General features: G+C 48.7%; 1 protein-coding gene and 1 long non-coding RNA gene across 2 annotated transcripts in view; both read left to right on the forward strand.

Annotated features, from left to right (window-relative positions):
• The window catches only part of LOC141171637 (uncharacterized), a 599,137-nt gene that overhangs the window by 496,171 nt on the left and 84,440 nt on the right, over positions 1–18,526 (forward strand). The gene's annotated exons all lie outside the window — the stretch shown is intronic.
• LOC141171635 (indolethylamine N-methyltransferase-like) overlaps positions 1–18,526 on the forward strand; it is an 81,422-nt gene that overhangs the window by 62,039 nt on the left and 857 nt on the right. The window contains exon 2 of the mRNA XM_073655305.1: positions 18,279–18,486. Within this exon, the coding sequence (XP_073511406.1) occupies positions 18,279–18,486 (208 nt within the window). The remainder of the gene's footprint in view (positions 1–18,278; positions 18,487–18,526) is intronic.

Consider the following 18,526-nt stretch of genomic DNA (forward strand, 5'->3'; position numbering starts at 1 on the left):
CCGAAAAAACTTCAAAAATCATACATTTCTTCCATTTTCCTTCCGTTGCAGTTTGTCGTTGAAGCTATTCACACTAGGTCTCCGTGAAGAATGATATTAGTAAATTACAGGCCTACAATTTAAAGCTGTGGTTCTCTGTCAGACATATCATCGAAAAGTCTGTTTAAAAATCATACATTTCTTCCATTCTCATTCTGTTGCAGTGTGTTGGTGAAGATATTGACACTACGTCTCCGTGTAGAATAATATTATTAAATTTCAGGCCTACAATTTAAAGCTGTGGTTCTCTGTCAGACATATCATCGAAAAGACTGTTTAAAAATCATACATTTCTTCCATTCTCATTCTGTTGCAGTGTGTTGGTGAAGCTATTCACACTAGGTCTCTGTGTAGAATAATATTAGTAAATTGCTGGTCTAGAATTAAAAACAGTGGCTCTCAGTCAGACATATCACCTAAAAGACTTCAAAAATCATACATTTCTTCCATTTTCATTCCGTTGCAGTATGTTGGTGAAGCTATTCACACTACTTCTGCATGCAGAATAATATTAGTAAATTACTGGCCTACAATTTAAATCCGTGTTTCTCTGTCAGACATATCACCGAAAATACTTCAAAAATCATACATTTCTTCCATTTTCAGTCCGTTGCAGTGTGTCGGTGAAGCTATTAACTATACGTCTCCGTGTAGAATAATATTCTTAAATTACAGGCCTACAATTTAAAGCTGTGGTTCTCTGTCAGACAGATCATCAAAAAGACTGTTCAAAAATCATACATTTCTTCCATTTTCATTCTGTTGCAGTGTGTCGGTGAGGCTATTCACACTAGGTCTCAGTGTAGAATAATATTAGTAAATTAAAGGCCTACAATTTAATGCCGTGGTTTTCTGTCAGACATATAACTGCATTTCAAAATCAGCCATTTCTCGTGAACATGGAAAATATTGTCCTCCGTTTAAATTGGGCAAGATGCATGGCAAGGGACGGGGAATTGGACATGATGGTGCATGCACAGGCAGAGAACGTGGCCGTGGGCTAAGTGAAACTGTGCCACAACAAACACCCACATCTTGTTGCTCGACCTTCCTGTCCCAATTACTAGGGGAACACAGAGCATCAATATTGAGTACAGAGCAGTGTCAAATGGTTATTGGTTGGATAGCAGATAATGCTTCCAGTCACTTGGCCACCACCACCTCCACCCTGTCTTCCACAAGGTCAAGTCTAAGTAGTCATGAGTCTGGACCGCATATTTCTCACCCAGATCCTCCCTCCTCTCTCCATGCCGAGTGCCCAGAGACAACTGGTCCCACAATTGGCACCCAAAAGAGCTGTTCACTTTTCCATTTGTAAATTTGGGACTCTTCTCCAGCCAGCTTTAAGTGAGTCAAGAGGAGAACGCGTGTAGCGATGCCCAAATATTGGAGCAGCCACGGTCACACGAAAGCGACGGTGGTAAAGTGCAATTACTGTCGGAAGAGGTGAATGATGATGATGAGACACAATTGACAGAAAGTAAGGAGGAGGACCAGGGTGCGAAAGTGGAAGACGAGGTGGTGGATGATATTGCAACTGATCCAACCTGGCAGGGGGGGACACAGAGCGAGGATTGCAGCTCATAGGGGGAGGGAGGCATAGCACCACAACAGTCAGGAAGAAGCAGTGTGGTGGCTACAGACACAAGGCGGGAAAGCGTTCCTTGTGACGCCAACACGACGGAAGTTGCCAGTACACCTGTTAAGTCTTCCCAAATCTGGTTATTTTTTAAAGACTCTGCAGATAACCCCAAAAAGGCGATTTGTACCACCTGCCATTCCAGCATCAGCAGGGATAGCAAAACTAGCAGCCTGACCACCACCAGCATGACCAGGCACATGGCAGCAAAGCACCCGACTAAGTGGGCTGAACCCCAGGGTCCAGCAACAGTGTCTGCGGAGACACCACTGCTTGTTCCTCTATTGTGTGTGCACACCAATCCCCTGTCCATGGCGCATGCCAAGATGCCTCCCGCCCAGCACCTGTCGTTGAACGCTCTCAACTAGCACCATCAGCATTGTCCCAGCGCAGTGTTCAGTTGTCCCTACCCCAGTCCTTGGAATGCAAGCGCAAATACGCAGCCAACGTCCCACAGGCCACACTACTAAATTCACACATTTCTCGAATGATTGCACTCGAAATGTTGCATTTTAGGCTGGTGGAGATGGAAGCTTTTTGTGGTTTCCCCCACATTCTACCGCTCCTGAACCTCATCCTCCTCCTCTTCAGCATCAATCTCTGAAATGACCACATGAGTTGCAAGCTGAAAGCACTGCAGCACTGCCTCGGCCATCGCCAACAGGCTGTGCTGAAGCTTATATGCTTAGGTGACAAACCACACAATGCTGAAGAGTTGTGGACTCTTGCATTCACTGCATACCCTTTAACTGTATAGCAGACCCTCTCCTTTCTAATGAGAACATGTCGTTACTGTGGCTCTGCTCTATGTGTCTTTAAATTGTTAGTGGGGTTTTTCCCAAATTTTGGCAGCCCTTGCCATCACAGCATGGGCATTACCACTAAAGGAGACCCGCTCCTTTATAATGGAAGTATTTTTTTTTTTACTGAGACTCTCTTTAATGTCTCTTCAAAGGGGCATTGTGATGCATCTAAATTTTTGACAGCCCTTGCAGTCACAGCATGGGCATTACCACTATAGAAGACCTGCTCCTTTATAATAGGAACATTTTTTTTACTGAGACCCTCCTCTATGTCTCTTCAAAGGGGTATTGGGTTGCGTCCAAATTTTTGGCAGCCCTTGCAGTCACTGCATACGCAATAACAGTTTAGGATACCCACTCGTTAATAAAGGGAACAACAAAGCATAGCCGGCTGATGGCTCTCTAACAATAGCAAGGGCTGACAGAATATAAGGGCTGCCTGATGACCCTACAAAAATAAGCTTTGTGACTTTCAGAGTCCCTCCATCATAAATGAAACAGAATGTGTCTGATGATGTGTCACACAGCACATTTCCAGATAAGGTTGTAAAATGTTAAAATGACATTTCCCGGTGAATGCATTTGTCTTAAAAAATAACGTAAAAAGCAATAAATAAATAAAAACATAGTAGGGTCTTTGTTTGATATAAACAACAGACTCGCCAATGTAACCTCAATGTAATCACGTTATTCAGCTCCTGCACCTCCTCCTCCAGTTCTGCCTCCATCTCTTAAATGATTACATCAGTCACAAGCTGAAAGCACTGCAGCACTGCCTTGGCCAAGCGGCAATAGGTTGTGCTGAAGATAGCATGCTTAATGCTTAGGTGACAAACCGCCCACTGCTGCAGAGTTGTTGAAAGCTGTAACACAGCAGTCTGATCTGTGTCTCTCACCGCTGAACATACTGCCAGGCATGGTCGTGTGTGACAAGGGGCGGAACCTGGTGGTGACGGAGAAATGACAGCTGGAGTAGATACGGTTTCCCTCTATGCCAGTCCTTTCACCGAGCTAAAGAATATGGCTGTGGTGAAATACAACTCCCACTGAGAAGCAGATTCAAAATTAAAAACATTGGGCCCACCAGAGGATTTGATTCTGAGGGCTTAACTTTCTCCCCTGCTCAAGAGTAGAGATGAGTGGTGTTCGACTCGAACTGTTTGCCAATTTCAAATTCGAGCTGTTTTGGGCGGTGTTCGAGCCGTTCAACGAACCTGAACGATTTGCAAAAAATTCGGCTGTTCGAGGTTATGTTCGATAACTGTTCGTGCACCAAAATCATAACTGGATTTTTTCTCAGTAATACTGTTAATCAATGTTAATAGACAGTTTCAATGTAGAGTGGGTGGGGGGAGTGGCATGGGATGGATCTCTGCAGAAATAATGCCAATCTCCATTTTTTATTTTTTCCCCGCATTTACAGTGGGGTGGTGCAGTCAGTCAGCCTATCAGCAGCACACACACGCAGCAAAGTGCTTTTTTTTCACACAAGCAAGGGCATGTGTCATTGGCTGTGTATGTCACATGTCCTTGCCCTATAAGACCCAGCCATTTTCCCCGTCGCCACCATTTTCTCACTGCTGCAGCTGAGTGTTAGACGGCACCGCTGCTGCTGTGGGTGCTATACAGTATAACTGTGCGAATTGGGAGCGAATTTGCTGTTAAATAGAGACATATGTTTAGGGAGTAGGGACTAGTTGTAATTGCAGCCCTTTTGAGGGCTAGGTTACAGCAGTTCCTAGCACTTTTTGCCAGGCAGGTCTGTGCCAGTGCTGTGCAAGTGTTTTTCACCGCATTTGGCTAAATGTAGCTAAGCCAATCCTTCTGGGCCTGTAGCAGTGTCTGTTAGTCATTGGAGTAACCCATCTGAACCAAGCTACACCACCTGTGTATCAAATAACAATTTTTTACTGCATCTAGCTCAGTAAATCCTTTTTGACATAGTAGCAGTGTCTCGTAGTCAGTGGAGTAGCCCACTTGTGAAGCAAGCTACTGTGTATCTAATAAAATTGTTTTACTGCATCTAACCCAGCCAAACCTTTTGGGCTAGTACCACAGTTTGGCCACTCAGCTCTGCTCGGTTTCCATCCATCGTTTTTTGTGCAAACAACTACAGAGTTGCCAATTAGTTAAATGTGGCGCCCCTGAGGGTTCGACCTCCACAGGAATGCTGCACTTCTTTAATGGAGTATGGTGTTCCTCCTCTGAGGTAAGCCCGGTGTGATGGTAGTGACCTAGCCTTTTGCATCCAACACCACATTTCCATCAGAGGGAGCTAGTATGCACTAGGTGCTGCTCCCCTGGTTACAGGGAGACTGGGGAACACAAAGTGGTAGGAACCAGTTAGTGGGTGTGGGTGGAGGAATAACTAGTTAGTTATAATTCAAATTTCATATTTAATAGAATGCCATCTTTGATCTTGGTTCCTTTCTGTCCTGTTCTTTGGTCCTTCAGTCTAGCCTTTGCTAGTCTGTCGGCTGTCACTGTGCTGTCAAACTACTGTGTGTAATGTGACTTCCCTCTGGGAGCGCAGATCCTGTGTGGGCCTGCACCGGCATGGGACACAGCCCTCGTACCCCGATCTTTGGGACGAGAGGTAGGTTGCAGACAAAGAATGTCTCAACCCGGCCGAGGACCAGGATCAAGAAGGCCCGGGAGCTTTACAGTGTGGCTCCCTAGCAAATGGGTCCCGGGGAGGATGCAGACGGAGCGGAGCACGCCACCTGTCCTCGCCTACCTGATCTATTCAGAGGGATTCCGGCTGCAAGAGGGGTACCGGCCCCCGACACCCGACCTTGTACTCAACGTCCAGGACGGGAAAGCCCGGTTAGGCCCTGAGGATCCCGCTGGGCGTCGGATGGAGAGGAATTGCCACCCGAGCCCTACACCTGAGAGGAGCTCAGAGGGAGAGAGACCCGGCCTATCTACACACGCACAGACGGGAAAGGGTGAAGTCTGTAGTGCAGGAACACTCTGGTGTAGGGTCGCTACCGAACACTGGACTGCCTCGGAGGTAGTCAGACCCCCGTCCCTGGTGGCCGCAGGACTCCGCGAGGAGCAGGGAGTCGCCTTCCCGCTAACGTCTCTGAGTGAGTAAAGCCTTGGAAGTTCACCCCTATGGCCTCCGGACTGTTCATTACGCGTCATACCACGCGACGCGGTGCCCGAACTCCCCGCACTACTATCCCCCTTCATCCTGTCTTGCTTGCCCTGAGGCCTTGCTCTGCCTGTGGGGAGCAGTGAGAACGCTAGCCGCCATGACACCAGGCCTCAGCGGACTGTAGCGGCGCTGGTGACCCTTCACCAGGCACCACAGGTGGCGCAGTCGTTAATTAAGCCACTCAACCCGGAATAGCCCACACCATCTCTTTCTAATGTGACAGCCCTGAGCACGGGTCGGGCCCGAGCCATGGCTGCATTCCATCTCTTCGACGCAGGGCCCGACACCGAGTCCCCCAACACCCAGGGTAAAACACGGGCTTTCTGAGTAGAGGCGTCACATAACCACCAAAATGAGTGGCAAAAGGCCTGCTGTGCTGGTGGAAAGGGGAATAGGCGTGTTGGAAAGGGAAAAAAAGGTTGTGTCCATGGAGTAGGTGTTAAAGCAACAGTAACATCTGCAGAAGAAAGACCATCTTCCAGCCAAACTAAGATGTCTACTTCTTTTCGTGGACAATGTGATACGATCCCTTTCTTACGGACACGCCCATCGCTACAAATTCCAGATGAGGCACAAAAACAACAGGTGCTTCAACGGATATCAAGTGCTCCTTCAAGTGGGCTCTCCTCCACCTCAACTTCAACATCACAAATACTCCAGTCCTCAGAGGTGTCATCCCAATCGCACTTGCTTCCTCACAGCTCCCAAGTCTACAGCTGCCCGTCTGAGTATGGGGTAACACAGATGGTTGAGTCTGCAGAGATGTTTACTCATACTATAGCCTGGGAATCAGAGGTCTGCTCCAGAGCTTCTGTGAATCCAGACGAGGAAATGATCTGCACTGAGGCCCAGAATGTTTATGAGTCGGATCCAGGCCCAGATGAACAATGTTCTGAGCATAATGTAGACCCTCATTTCCAAACTGTAACTCCTGTTGGTGGAGACAATGAGGAAGACAATGATGAGACTCAGATACCTGATTGCAGCCTTCCCTATATCTCTCTGCTCCTACTATATACTAATGGTACGTGACCCAACTTTTCCATCCTGATTTCCATGCAGCCTTCCCTATATCTCTCTGCTCCTACTATATACTAATGGTACGTGACCCAACTTTTCCATCCTGATTTCCATGCAGCCTTCCCTATATCTCTCTGCTCCTACTATATACTAATGGTACGTGACCCAACTTTTCCATCCTGATTTCCATGCAGCCTTCCCTATATCTCTCTGCTCCTACTATATACTAATGGTACGTGACCCAACTTTTCCATCCTGATTTCCATGCAGCCTTCCCTATATCTCTCTGCTCCTACTATATACTAATGGTACGTGACCCAACTTTTCCATCCTGATTTCCATGCAGCCTTCCCTATATCTCTCTGCTCCTACTATATACTAATGGTACGTGACCCAACTTTTCCATCCTGATTTCCATGCAGCCTTCCCTATATCTCTCTGCTCCTACAATATACTAATGGTACGTGACCCAACTTTTCCATCCTGATTTCCATGCAGCCTTCCCTATATCTCTCTGCTCCTACTATATACTAATGGTACGTGACCCAAGTTACACTACCCACCCCCCACTTTCATTTATGACCTTGTTTACTGAACCTTTGAGTATCCTACATCTGGTTCAGCCTTAATCAGCTGATCAAGATGAGCACAGACCACTCCCCTCTGGTTCACAGCTGAATGCATTCTGTAGGCCATATATTGAGAACTAGGAGTCTGTGTCAGACTGAAGTCTGTGTCCCTCAGCTTAAGTGTCCATGAGCTGAAGTATCTGAAATTTGAATTAATCCTGAATTGAACCTGAAGGGAACTGAAGGTACCTGGATACTAAGTCACAGTAAACAATGTTTGTTTTTGTTTTCACTCTCACCCCCTTAATCCTTCACTTCTTTCAACCACCCCTAATCCCTACACCTGGAAAGGAACTCTTCATCTCTCCCTCCATTCTCCCCACCCATCTCACCTCTTCCTCAGAGCTATTCCACAACATACAATCCTTTGTCTCCAAACACAGACAGCCACCTCATGCCCTCTCCTGCTTCCACCTAATAACGCTTTCTCTGCTCCTCCTTACTGCCGGCGACATCTCTCCAAATCCTGGCCCTCCTCACCACATCCCTACATTCACTTCCACCTCCTACCCCCGATCTATCCCAAACTCTCGTAACCCTTCTAACCTTACACCCATCCGCCCAGCCCCCGCTTCCCCAGTTCCACTAACAGGAGCTCTATGGAACGCTCGCTCTGTCTGCAATAAACTTTCCTACATTCACGATCTCTTCATCACTAACAAGCTTTCCTTCCTCGGAATCACTGAAACCTGGCTCACCCCCTTCGACACAACCTCTCCTGCTGCACTTTCGTATGGCGGATTCCACCTCTCCCATACCCCCCGCCCCAACGGCAAGCACGGTGGAGGAATAGGTTTCCTCCTCTCAGAAAACTGCTCCTTCACCCAGATCCCACTGCCGCCCGCAATTACTCTCCCGTCTTTTGAAGTGCACTGTGTGCGCATCTACTCCCCCTCCAACCTCCAACTGGCTGTCATCTACCGCCCCCCAGGATCAGCCACCACTTTCTTTGACCACTTCACCACCTGGCTACTTCATTTCCTCTCTGTTGACATCCCCACTATCCTCATGGGCGACTTTAACATCCCCATTGATACTTCCCTCTCAGCTGCCTCTAAGCTTCTATCCCTCACTTCCTCCTTTGGTCTTACCCAGTGGTCTTCCACACCCACCCACAAAGACGGCCACACGCTGGACCTCATCTTCACCCGCCTCTGTTCCCTATCTAACCTCTCTAACTAACCTCTCCCTCTCTCTGACCACAACCTACTCACATTCTCTTCTCTCTCCTCCCCAGGGCAACAATCCCCACTCCACAAACTTGAATACCCTCGTAGAAATCTCAAACACCTTGACCTACACTCTCTCTCTGAATCCCTCCTCCCACTTACAGACATTAGTTCCTTACATGATGCAGATGTTGCTGCCACTTTATATAACACCACAACAGCTGCAGCTCTCGATTCGGTCGCCCCCCTCACGCATACCAAGACTCGCACAATCAACAGACAACCCTGGCACACCAGCCTAACTAAAGAACTGCGACGGGCCTCCAGGGTTGCTGAACGTAGATGGAAAAGGTCCCACTCCCAAGAGCACTTCATCGCATTCAAACAGTCCCTCACTACCTTCAAGTCCACACTCACTGCAGCAAAACAAACATACTTCACATCTCTCATATCCTCCCTGTCCCACAACCCCAAACAACTATTCAACACCTTCAATTCTCTCCTCCGTCCCCCAGTGCCTCCTCCCTCTCCTCTTATTTCAGCCGAAGACTTTGCCTCATTCTTCAAGCAGAAGATTGACACCATCAGACAAAGCTTTTGCCTAAAGCCCCCACAGCCCCTCCCCACACCTACTCAACCCTCCTCCTCCAAAACTACATTCTCCACCATTTCTGAAGATCAACTTTCCTCCTTACTCTCCAAATCACACCTCACCACCTGTAAACTTGACCCAATCCCGTCCCACCTCATCCCAAACCTTACCACTATCTTCATCCCAGCCCTAGCCCACCTCTTCAACCTGTCACTAACAACTGGTGTCTTCCCCTCATGTTTCAAACATGCCTCAATCACACCCATCCTCAAAAAGCCCTCCCTTGACCCATCCTCTGTGTCTAGCTATCGCCCCATATCACTTCTCCCCTATGCCTCAAAACTACTGGAACAACATGTCCATTCTGAACTGTCCTCCCACCTCTCCTCCTGCTCCCTCTTTGACCGCCTACAATCTGGTTTTGGACCCACCATTCTACTGAAACTGCACTGACTAAAGTCACAAATGACCTACTAACCGCCAAATCTAAGCGACACTACTCTGTCCTCCTCCTCCTAGACCTGTCATCTGCCTTTGACACAGTGGACCATTCCCTCTTACTACAGACTCTCTCATCTCTCGGCATCACAGACTTGGCCCTATCCTGGATCTCCTCATACCTAACAGACCGGACATTCAGTGTCTCCCACTCACACACCACCTCTTCATCTCGCCCCCTATCTGTCGGTGTCCCCCAAGGTTCAGTTCTAGGACCCCTGCTGTTCTCCATCTACACCTTAGGCCTGGGACAGCTCATAGAGTCTCATGGCTTTCATTATCACCTCTATGCTGATGACACACAGATCTACCTCTCTGGACCCGATATCACCTCCATATTAACCAAAATCCCACAATGTCTGTCTGCTATTTCATCGTTCTTCTCTGCTAGATTTCTAAAACTTAACATGGACAAAACAGAATTCATCATCTTTCCGCCATCTCATTCAACCCTCCCAACTGACCTATCCATCATAGTCAATGGCTGCCCACTCTCCCCAGTCCCTCAAGCTCGCTGCCTCGGGGTAACCCTGGACTCGGAACTCTCCTTCAAACCACATATCCAAGCCCTTTCCGCTTCCTGCCGACTCCAACTCAAAAATATCTCCCGGATCCGCACATTCCTAAACCATGAATCTGCAAAAACACTAGTGCACGCCCTCATCATCTCCCGCCTTGACTACTGCAACCTCCTGCTCTGTGGCCTCCCCTCTAACACTCTCGCACCCCTCCAATCTATCCTAAACTCTGCTGCTCGACTAATCAACCTGTCCCCCCGCTATTCCCCGGCCTCTCCTCTCTGTCAATCTCTTCACTGGCTCCCCATTGCTCAGAGACTCCAGTTCAAAACCCTAACCATGACATACAAAGCCATTCACAACCTGTCTCCTCCATATATCTCCGACCTAGTCTCCCGTTACATACCTGCACGCAACCTCCGATCCTCACAAGATCTCCTGCTCTACTCCCCTCTTATCTCCTCCTCCCACAACCGTATACAAGATTTCTCCCGTGCTTCCGCCCTACTCTGGAACTCTCTACCCCAACGTATCAGACTCTCGCCTACCGTGGAAACCTTCAAAAGGAACCTGAAGACCCACCTCTTCCGACAAGCCTACAACCTGCAGTAACCACCGCTCCACCATACCGCTGCACGACCAGCTCTACCCTCACCTACTGTATCCTCACCCATCCCTCGTAGATTGTGAGCCCTCACGGGCAGGGTCCTCGCTCCGCCTGTACCAGTCGCTGTCACATTGTGTTCAAGATTATTGAAATTGTTCTTGTATTATACCCCCTTTTTCACATGTAAAGCGCCATGGAATAAATGGCGCTATAATAATAAATAATAATAATAATAATAAATTGGAGCGACAACTTGACTTTTCGGTCAGGGTAGGAAGAGGTTGGCTCTGAGGACGACGGGTGTGAGAACACACAGGGTGATGATGACGAGATTGGAGATCCCACTTACTGTCAACCCACAGTCAGCCAGTCGATGAGGTCAGCAGAGGAGGTGGAGGAGGATGCTATTGACGACGAGGTTGGGTTGCGCCTTCCTGGACAGAGACGGAGTACTGGAAGCGCGTTAACAACTGCATCTTCAACCACAACTCTGCCTCTGACCACAAGTCGTGGTGGCTCTTCAGGTCGCATGGGCTCTAAGTCTTGCATAGCCTGGGCTTTTTTTCAGATCGATAAGGATGACCCAACTCATGTTATCTGTAACATTTGTCACCAAAAGCTAAATAGAGGTCAAAAAATCCATAGTTTGAGTACTTCATGCATGAACCGTCACATGGATATGTAGCATAAGTTGCAGTGGGAAGCTCACCCTTGCTACAATGCGGCCTAGCGGGCCGGGCCAACCACCGTCTGCCCCATCTTGTGCATCTGTGGCCTCTTCATCCTCTGTGACTGGGGGGACAGCAGTCACACATGTTTTTGGACGCAGACCAGTGTGATTGGCAGGTCATCAGTTCATTTGGAAGTGGAAACACCAGCTGGTGTTGAGCACTCTCCGACATCGAGAGCACCACCTTTGAATCAAGGCAACCTAACATGTCCGCCTGCATCTTCCTCACAGACCAGCAGTTTGACGGGGACACCCTACTCAACCCCGTCTAAGCACAACAGCCAGCCCTCGGTCCCTCAGATGTGGACAAGTAAAAGACCATTTCCTCCTAGCCATGACAAAGCTAAGAGGTTGAATTTCACCATCTGCAAGCTGTTGGCTACAGAAATGCTGCCTTTCCGCCTGGTGGAAACAGAGGATTTTCGAGACCTTATGTCTGTCGCAGTGCCCCAGTACCAGATGCATGGAGAGGGGCATTGCATGTCGCTGACTGGGCACTGGGTAACTATGGTGACAGCAGGACAAGGGGCTACTGTTCAAGTCCTGCCATCCCCACGAGTTGTGCGTCAATCCTCTTTATCTAGAAGTTCCTCCACTGCTTCTGCCTCCTCAACCTCCTATCGGTCCTCCTCCTGCACCCAAAGCCTGTCTGTTAATGCGACCCGCTTTCTAACTGCACAGAAGGAATCCTGCACACCTCCTTACTATGCTGGCAGCAGGGCTCAACGGCATCAGGGGGTGTTTACTTTGAAATATCTGGGAAATGTGAGTCACACAGCTGAGGAGTTGTGGTCAGCTCTGGAGACCGAGTTTCATGAATGGTTGGCTCCACTGGACCTGCAGCCAGGGAAGGCCGTGTGCGACAATGCTGCAAACCTGGGTGCGGCCCTTCGCCGGGGCAATGTCAAACAAGTGCCTTGTATGGCTCACGTGTTGAACCTGGTTGTCCAGCAATTTTTAGCCCACTATCCCGGACTAGATGGCCTTCTGCAGAGGGCACAGTCGCTGTGTGCTCACTTCCGCCAATCGCATCCCGCAGCTCAATGACTTACATCTCTACAGGAGTTGTTGGGCCTACCAGTTCACCGGCTGAAATGCGATGTGCCGACATGGTGGAATTCAACTCTGCACATGTTGCAGCGACTGTGGCAGCCCCGACGAGCCCTGGTGCAATACATTCTGACGTATAGCCTGGGCCAATGAGATCCAGAGGTGGGGCAAATCACGCTGCAGGAGTGGTCTCAGATCAGGGACCTATGCACCCTTCTGCAGTTTTGAAATGGCGACGAAGATGTTTAGTGCTGACAATGCCATTATCAGCATGACTATTCCGGTGATTCACATGCTGGAGCACACGTTAAACAGAATTCGGAGTCAGGTGGTGGGACAAGAGGAGGGGGAGGAAGTAGAGGAGGAGTCGTATGCGGAAGGGATAACATCTCCAAGGTCCAGACGGTTGGCAGCACCAAGGCGGCAGGCATGGGAGGGTGGGGGAGAGGGTTTAGCGAGGGCGCATGGTAGCAGCAAAATTGTTGAAGAAGGTGCATGAGCCGAGGAAGAAGTGGAGGACGAACTGGCGATGGGCATGGAAGACTCATCAGATGAGGGAGACCTTGATCACATTTCTGTTGTGCGAGGTTGGGGGGAGAGGGCAGAGGAAGGAAGCATGATTCTTACCTCGCCACCAACACAACAAGGACTTGGTCCTCCTGGATGCGCAAGACACATGAGTGCCTTCTTGCTGCTCTACCTGCAACATGACCTTCGGATTGTCAGAATTCTAAGTAATCCCGACTACTGGGTTGCCACACTCTTAGATCCCCGGTACAAAAGTAAATTTGCCAAAATAATTCCTGCCATAGAAAGGGAATGCATGCAGGAGTATCAGCAGATGCTGTTACAGAATCTTACATCTGCTTTTCCACAAAACACCAGTGGTGCACGTAGTGAATATCACAGTTGTAACTTGCCAACCGTGGGACTGTCGAGTCTTCATCACTCAAACCGTAACAGTAACATCATATCTGCTGGTAACAGCAATTTTGTGCAATCGCTTCACCAATTTTTTAGACCATCCTTTGCAAGGCCACAGGAGACAAGAAGTCTGACACATAGTCAACGCCTAGAGAGGATGGTACAGGAGCATCTCCAAGTGAACATAGAAGCCATGACTGTGTCACTGGACCCTTGCTCATTTTGGGCTTCCAATCTGGAAAAATGGCCTGAGCTCGCCACTCATGCCTTGGAGATCTTGTCGTGCCTCGCAACCAGCGTTCTCTCTGAACATGTGTTCAGTGCTGCTGGTGGTGTGCTGACAGATAAGCACAGGCGGCTGTCCACTGACAATGTAGACAGACTCACGTTCATAAAGATGAACAAATCATGGATCCGCAAGGACTTTTCTACCCCTGTGTCATCCTGGGGAGACTAAAAGCTTGAGGATTTGGGAAAATCACCTCACCAACCATTTTAAGCAACTCTGGGGCAATTGATGCCACTTAAGTGGTGTCTGTGCCACAATTTTTGGAAAAAATGGAGACTCTTTTTGGAGTCCCCTTGCTGTGTTTTACGTGACGTTGGCATCGTCAATTCCAGGTGGGTCGGGTCACTCCCCCCCCCCTTTTAACCATAAGAAACTTCATACACTATGGCTTGGGGTAACACAGATGGTTGAGTCTGAAGAGCTGTTTACTCATGCTATAGCCTGGGAATCAGAGGTCTGCTCCAAAGCTTCAGTGTCTGCTAGTCAGCATAGTAGCCCAGCTGTGAAGCAAGCTACACTGCCTGTGTATCTAATAACAATTTTTTACTGCATCTAACCCAGCCAATCATTTTGGGCTAGTAGCAGTGTCTCATAGTCAGCGAAGTAGCCCATCTGAAGCAAGCTACACCGCCTTTGCATCTAATAACAATTTTTAACTGCATCTAGCCTAGTAGCAGTGTCTGCTAGTCAGCGGAGTAGCCCAGCTGTTAAGCAAGCTACACCACCTGTGCTTTGGACACTTAATTTTTTCAAAGGAAATGTTTCGGGCCCCCGGGACACTCAGTCAAGAGCATCGGGGAGGCGCCCCAAGGCAAAGGGGCTGGGACTGGCGGTAGCACGCCTTGCGGTGGACCGCCAATCTCGATCCTTATAAAAGCTTTTTAATTGCAACAGCTTTAGTGGATGCTACTGGAGCTGGCACCAGGATTGCCCTCCAATAGATCCTTGTAAAAAGATTTAAAGTGCACTCATTCAAATTACAGAGCCACTTTAAATTACAGAGCTTAGACCTGCCTCCACCGCAGGGGGTCTCGACCCACCAGCGGACAGGCATCAGTATTGGGAGAGGGTATTGGCCGTCAGGGTTCTCCACGGCTTGGGCACAAACCCGGCGATACGGAGATAGCATGGGCAGGAACGGCCTGGCCGTGTCGGCTTCGCACTCCAGCGTAGTCCCTCTGCCCGCTCTGGCCCATAACCTCAAAGGGATGAGCAAGTGGCTTTTTGTAACGGATCTGGGAGGTGGAACCTCTGAGCTGCAATACAAAGGGGAAGTCCTTGTAAGGAAGCGGGTGACTCCCAGGGAGGGCAAGCAGGTAGTCACAGCAAGTGACGGGGACAGTCTCTGGGTAAGCGGGCAGGTGGTCACGGCAGGTGACGGGGACAGTCTCTGGGTAGACAGGCAGGTGGTCACGGAAAGTGACGGGGACAGTCTCTGGGTAGACAGGCAGTTGGTCACGGCAAGTGACGGGGACAGTCTCTGGGAAGACAGGCAGGTGGTCACGGCAAGTGACGGGGACTGTCTCTGGGTAGACAGATGAGGCGGATACCTGACAGGTAACTGGCGGGCGCTCCTAGGTGAGCGGGCTGACGGAGACAGCAGGTAACAGGCAGGTAACTGGTGAACGCTCCAGGTGAGTGGTCTGACAGACGAGGCAGGAGATAGGCAGGTAACTGGTGGATGCTCCCAGGTGAGCGGTCTGGCAGACAAGGCAGGTAACAGGCAAGTAACTGGTGGACGCTCCCAGGTGAGCGGTCTGACTGACGAGGCAGGTAACTGGTGGACGCTCCCAGGAGAGCGGTCTGGCAGACAAGGCAGGTAACAGGCAGGTAACTGATGGACGCTCCCAGGTGAGCGGTCTGGCAGACAAGACAAGTAACAGGCAAGTAACTGGTGGATAACAGGCTGGCAGGCAGGACGAGAAGTCCGGCTAGCAGCGGGACCTGAGGGCTGAAGCACAGGAAGTCACAGTGCAAACAACTTTGCTCGGGCACCTCCATTTTGGAGGAGGTGCCTTATATATGGTGAGATCCTCCGGCCATTGGCCAGGGACTCCTTAGGACGGCGCGCGGCCCCTTTAAGAGAGAGGGAGCGTGCGCGCGCGAGCCCTAAGCACAGTGACTGGGAAGCAGCGCGCGCTAGCAAGCAGAGTGAGAGGAGGATGCCGGGCACGGAGCGGAGAGGTGAGGGGAACGGCGTCCCTGCCTAGCAGGAGGCAGGGACGCCGAGGCTACACTTTTCTTCCCAGGGCTGTTCCCCGCCCAGCAGGAACGTGGGGAAGCTCAGGTCGGCCTTCCACTGTAGTCCCTTACCTCCCTCTCCCTCTTCCCTTCTTCCATTCTCCTTCTAACCCCTCGGCTCTGTGGTGTCCGCTCTCCCTCCAGCTCTCTTCTTCTCACAGGTGGACTACCGCGTGTATTCACACTGTGGCGAATCTTTTGGGCCCAGGCATAAGAAGTCATCGAGGTAATGGATAATATGTGCCCCCTTAGAAACGTCCATGACGACCCATTCGAGGAAGCAACTAAACGCCTCAAATAGTGAGCAGGATATGGAGCACCCCATGGGCAAACAGCGATCTATATAGTATGCTCCTTCCCAGAAGCAGCCCAATAGGCGGACACTATTCGGAGGCACATGTAGTAAGTAATCGGAACACCCCCTCAATGTCTGTTTTGGCCATTAGGGTGACCCTTCCCAACTTCTTGATCCGCCTGATTGCCTTGTCAAAGGAGGTACAGTATATACTACTGTATTTGGTTCCGCGTCGATGTTGTCGTTTACTGACCTGCCCCTTGAATATGACAAATGGTGGATTAGTCCGAATGTATTGGGTTCCGTTTTTGGCACGACTCCCAACGGGGATACCACTACGTCTTGTAAGGAAATTGTTCTGAATGGAACCGCCATTCTACCTAAAGATATTTCTTTTTTTAATTTTCTTGTCACGACGTCTGGGTGTTGGTAGGCTGATTTTAGATTTTTACTCCAGCCTTTCTTGATTTTAGAAGGGCATGACATGCCTATATCTGTGTCTCCTCCTCCTTTTACTTCTCCACCTCTTTTCTTTTCGCATGACTACAGTACAGACCAAAAGTTTGGACACACCTTCTCATTTAAAGATTTTTCTGTATTTTCATGACTTTGAAAATTGTACATTCACACTGAAGGCATCAAAACTATGAATTAACACATGTGGAATTATATACTTAACAAAAAAGTGTGAAACAACTGAAAATATTTCTTATATTTTCTAGGTTCTTCAAAGTAGCCACCTTTTGCTTTGATGACTGCTTTGTACACTCTTGGCATTCTCTTGATGAGCTTCAAGAGGTAGTCACCGGAAATGGTCTTCCAACAATCTTGAAGGAGTTCCCAGAGATGCTTAGCACTTGTTGGCCCTTTTGCCTTCACTCTGCGGTCCAGCTCACCCTCTGGGTTCAGGTCTGGTGACTGTGGAGGCTGGTGTAGCACCCCATCACTCTTGCTCTTGGTCAAATAGCCCTTACACAGCCTGGAGGTGTGTTTGGGGTCATTGTCCTGTTGAAAAATAAATGATGGTCCAACTAAACGCAAACCGGATGGATGCTGGTTCAGTATGCCTTCAGTTTTGAATAAATCCCCAACAGTGGCACCCCCACACCATCACACCTCCTCCTCCATGCTTCACGGTGGGAACCAGGCATGTAGAGTCCATCCGTTCACCTTTTCTGCGTCGCACAAAGACACGGTGGTTGGAACCAAAGATCTCAAATTTGGACTCATCAGACCAAAGCACAGATTTACACTGGTCTAATGTCCATTCCTTGTGTTCCTTATCCCAAACAAGTCTCTTCTGCTTGTTGCCTGTCCTTAGCAGTGGTTTCCTAGCAGATATTTTACTATGAAGGCCTGCTGCACAAAGTCTCCTCTTAACAGTTGTTAATCGAACGTTGGCGATTTTTCCGGATTTTAAGAAATTTTGCTAGCGTTTCCGATCACGAGTCCGAATGTTAGAGTCAGATGATGGCTGATTAATTATCACAGCCACCATCTGCCGGTAGAGATGTGAGCTCAGCTTGCAAGTCTGCAAAAAAGTGAGGGAGTCGGCATATGACGTACCTGGTACGTCATATGTCGGTAAGGAATTAACATGAATTGTGGAGGAATATCGCGCTGCAGGTGTCTAAAAGACAGATAGTTTGGATGCTGACTGGATGCAAACCTTGTGGCAACGTTTTCGCAGTGGGAAATCTAATGTTAGTTTCATTTTTAAGAGAATTCAGAAATTATGCGGGTCCATAAGACATTTTGCACAATTCTATGTCTATGTTTATTTTTTGATTTTTATTCATATTTATGGCTGCTGATGGATCTAGATCGGATGAACCCCACCCTTGTGTGGGCAAATGGAACCATCTAAAGACTTCAATACTTTGTAATGCTCAGGTGATTACCTTAGGGTTACTTTTATGCTTTTTGTACTTGATGCTGGCTATAGGAATCATGGGTTTCAATGAATGTATCCAGTTATAGAATTTATCAATACCTTCATACGGTAAATGTAGCAGATAAAACAGTGATTCCCACTTTATTTTGCTTTAAAAAATGTATTATTTTTTTCTTTTAAGGTAATATTAAAGGGGATGTCTTGATTGACTTCAGTTTTGGTTTCCTGGTTTATCATCTGTATTCAGCCTCTGACTATTTTAAAGACATCACAGTCCTGAAGGTAAATGACGGATCCATCACGGAGATGGAGAATTGGCTGAGTGCACGTCCAGGAGCATTTGATTCGAGCCCTGCCGCAAAACTTCTCAGTCAGATAGAAGGAAAGGGGTAAAGTATTTGTCTTAATATTAAATGAAACTGACACCTG

This window comes from Phyllobates terribilis, unplaced genomic scaffold (genome assembly GCF_046119375.1).
Source record: "Phyllobates terribilis strain yellow unplaced genomic scaffold, ASM4611937v1 Scaffold_12__6_contigs__length_324123572, whole genome shotgun sequence".
In the NCBI taxonomy this organism is placed as follows: Eukaryota; Metazoa; Chordata; class Amphibia; order Anura; family Dendrobatidae; genus Phyllobates; species Phyllobates terribilis.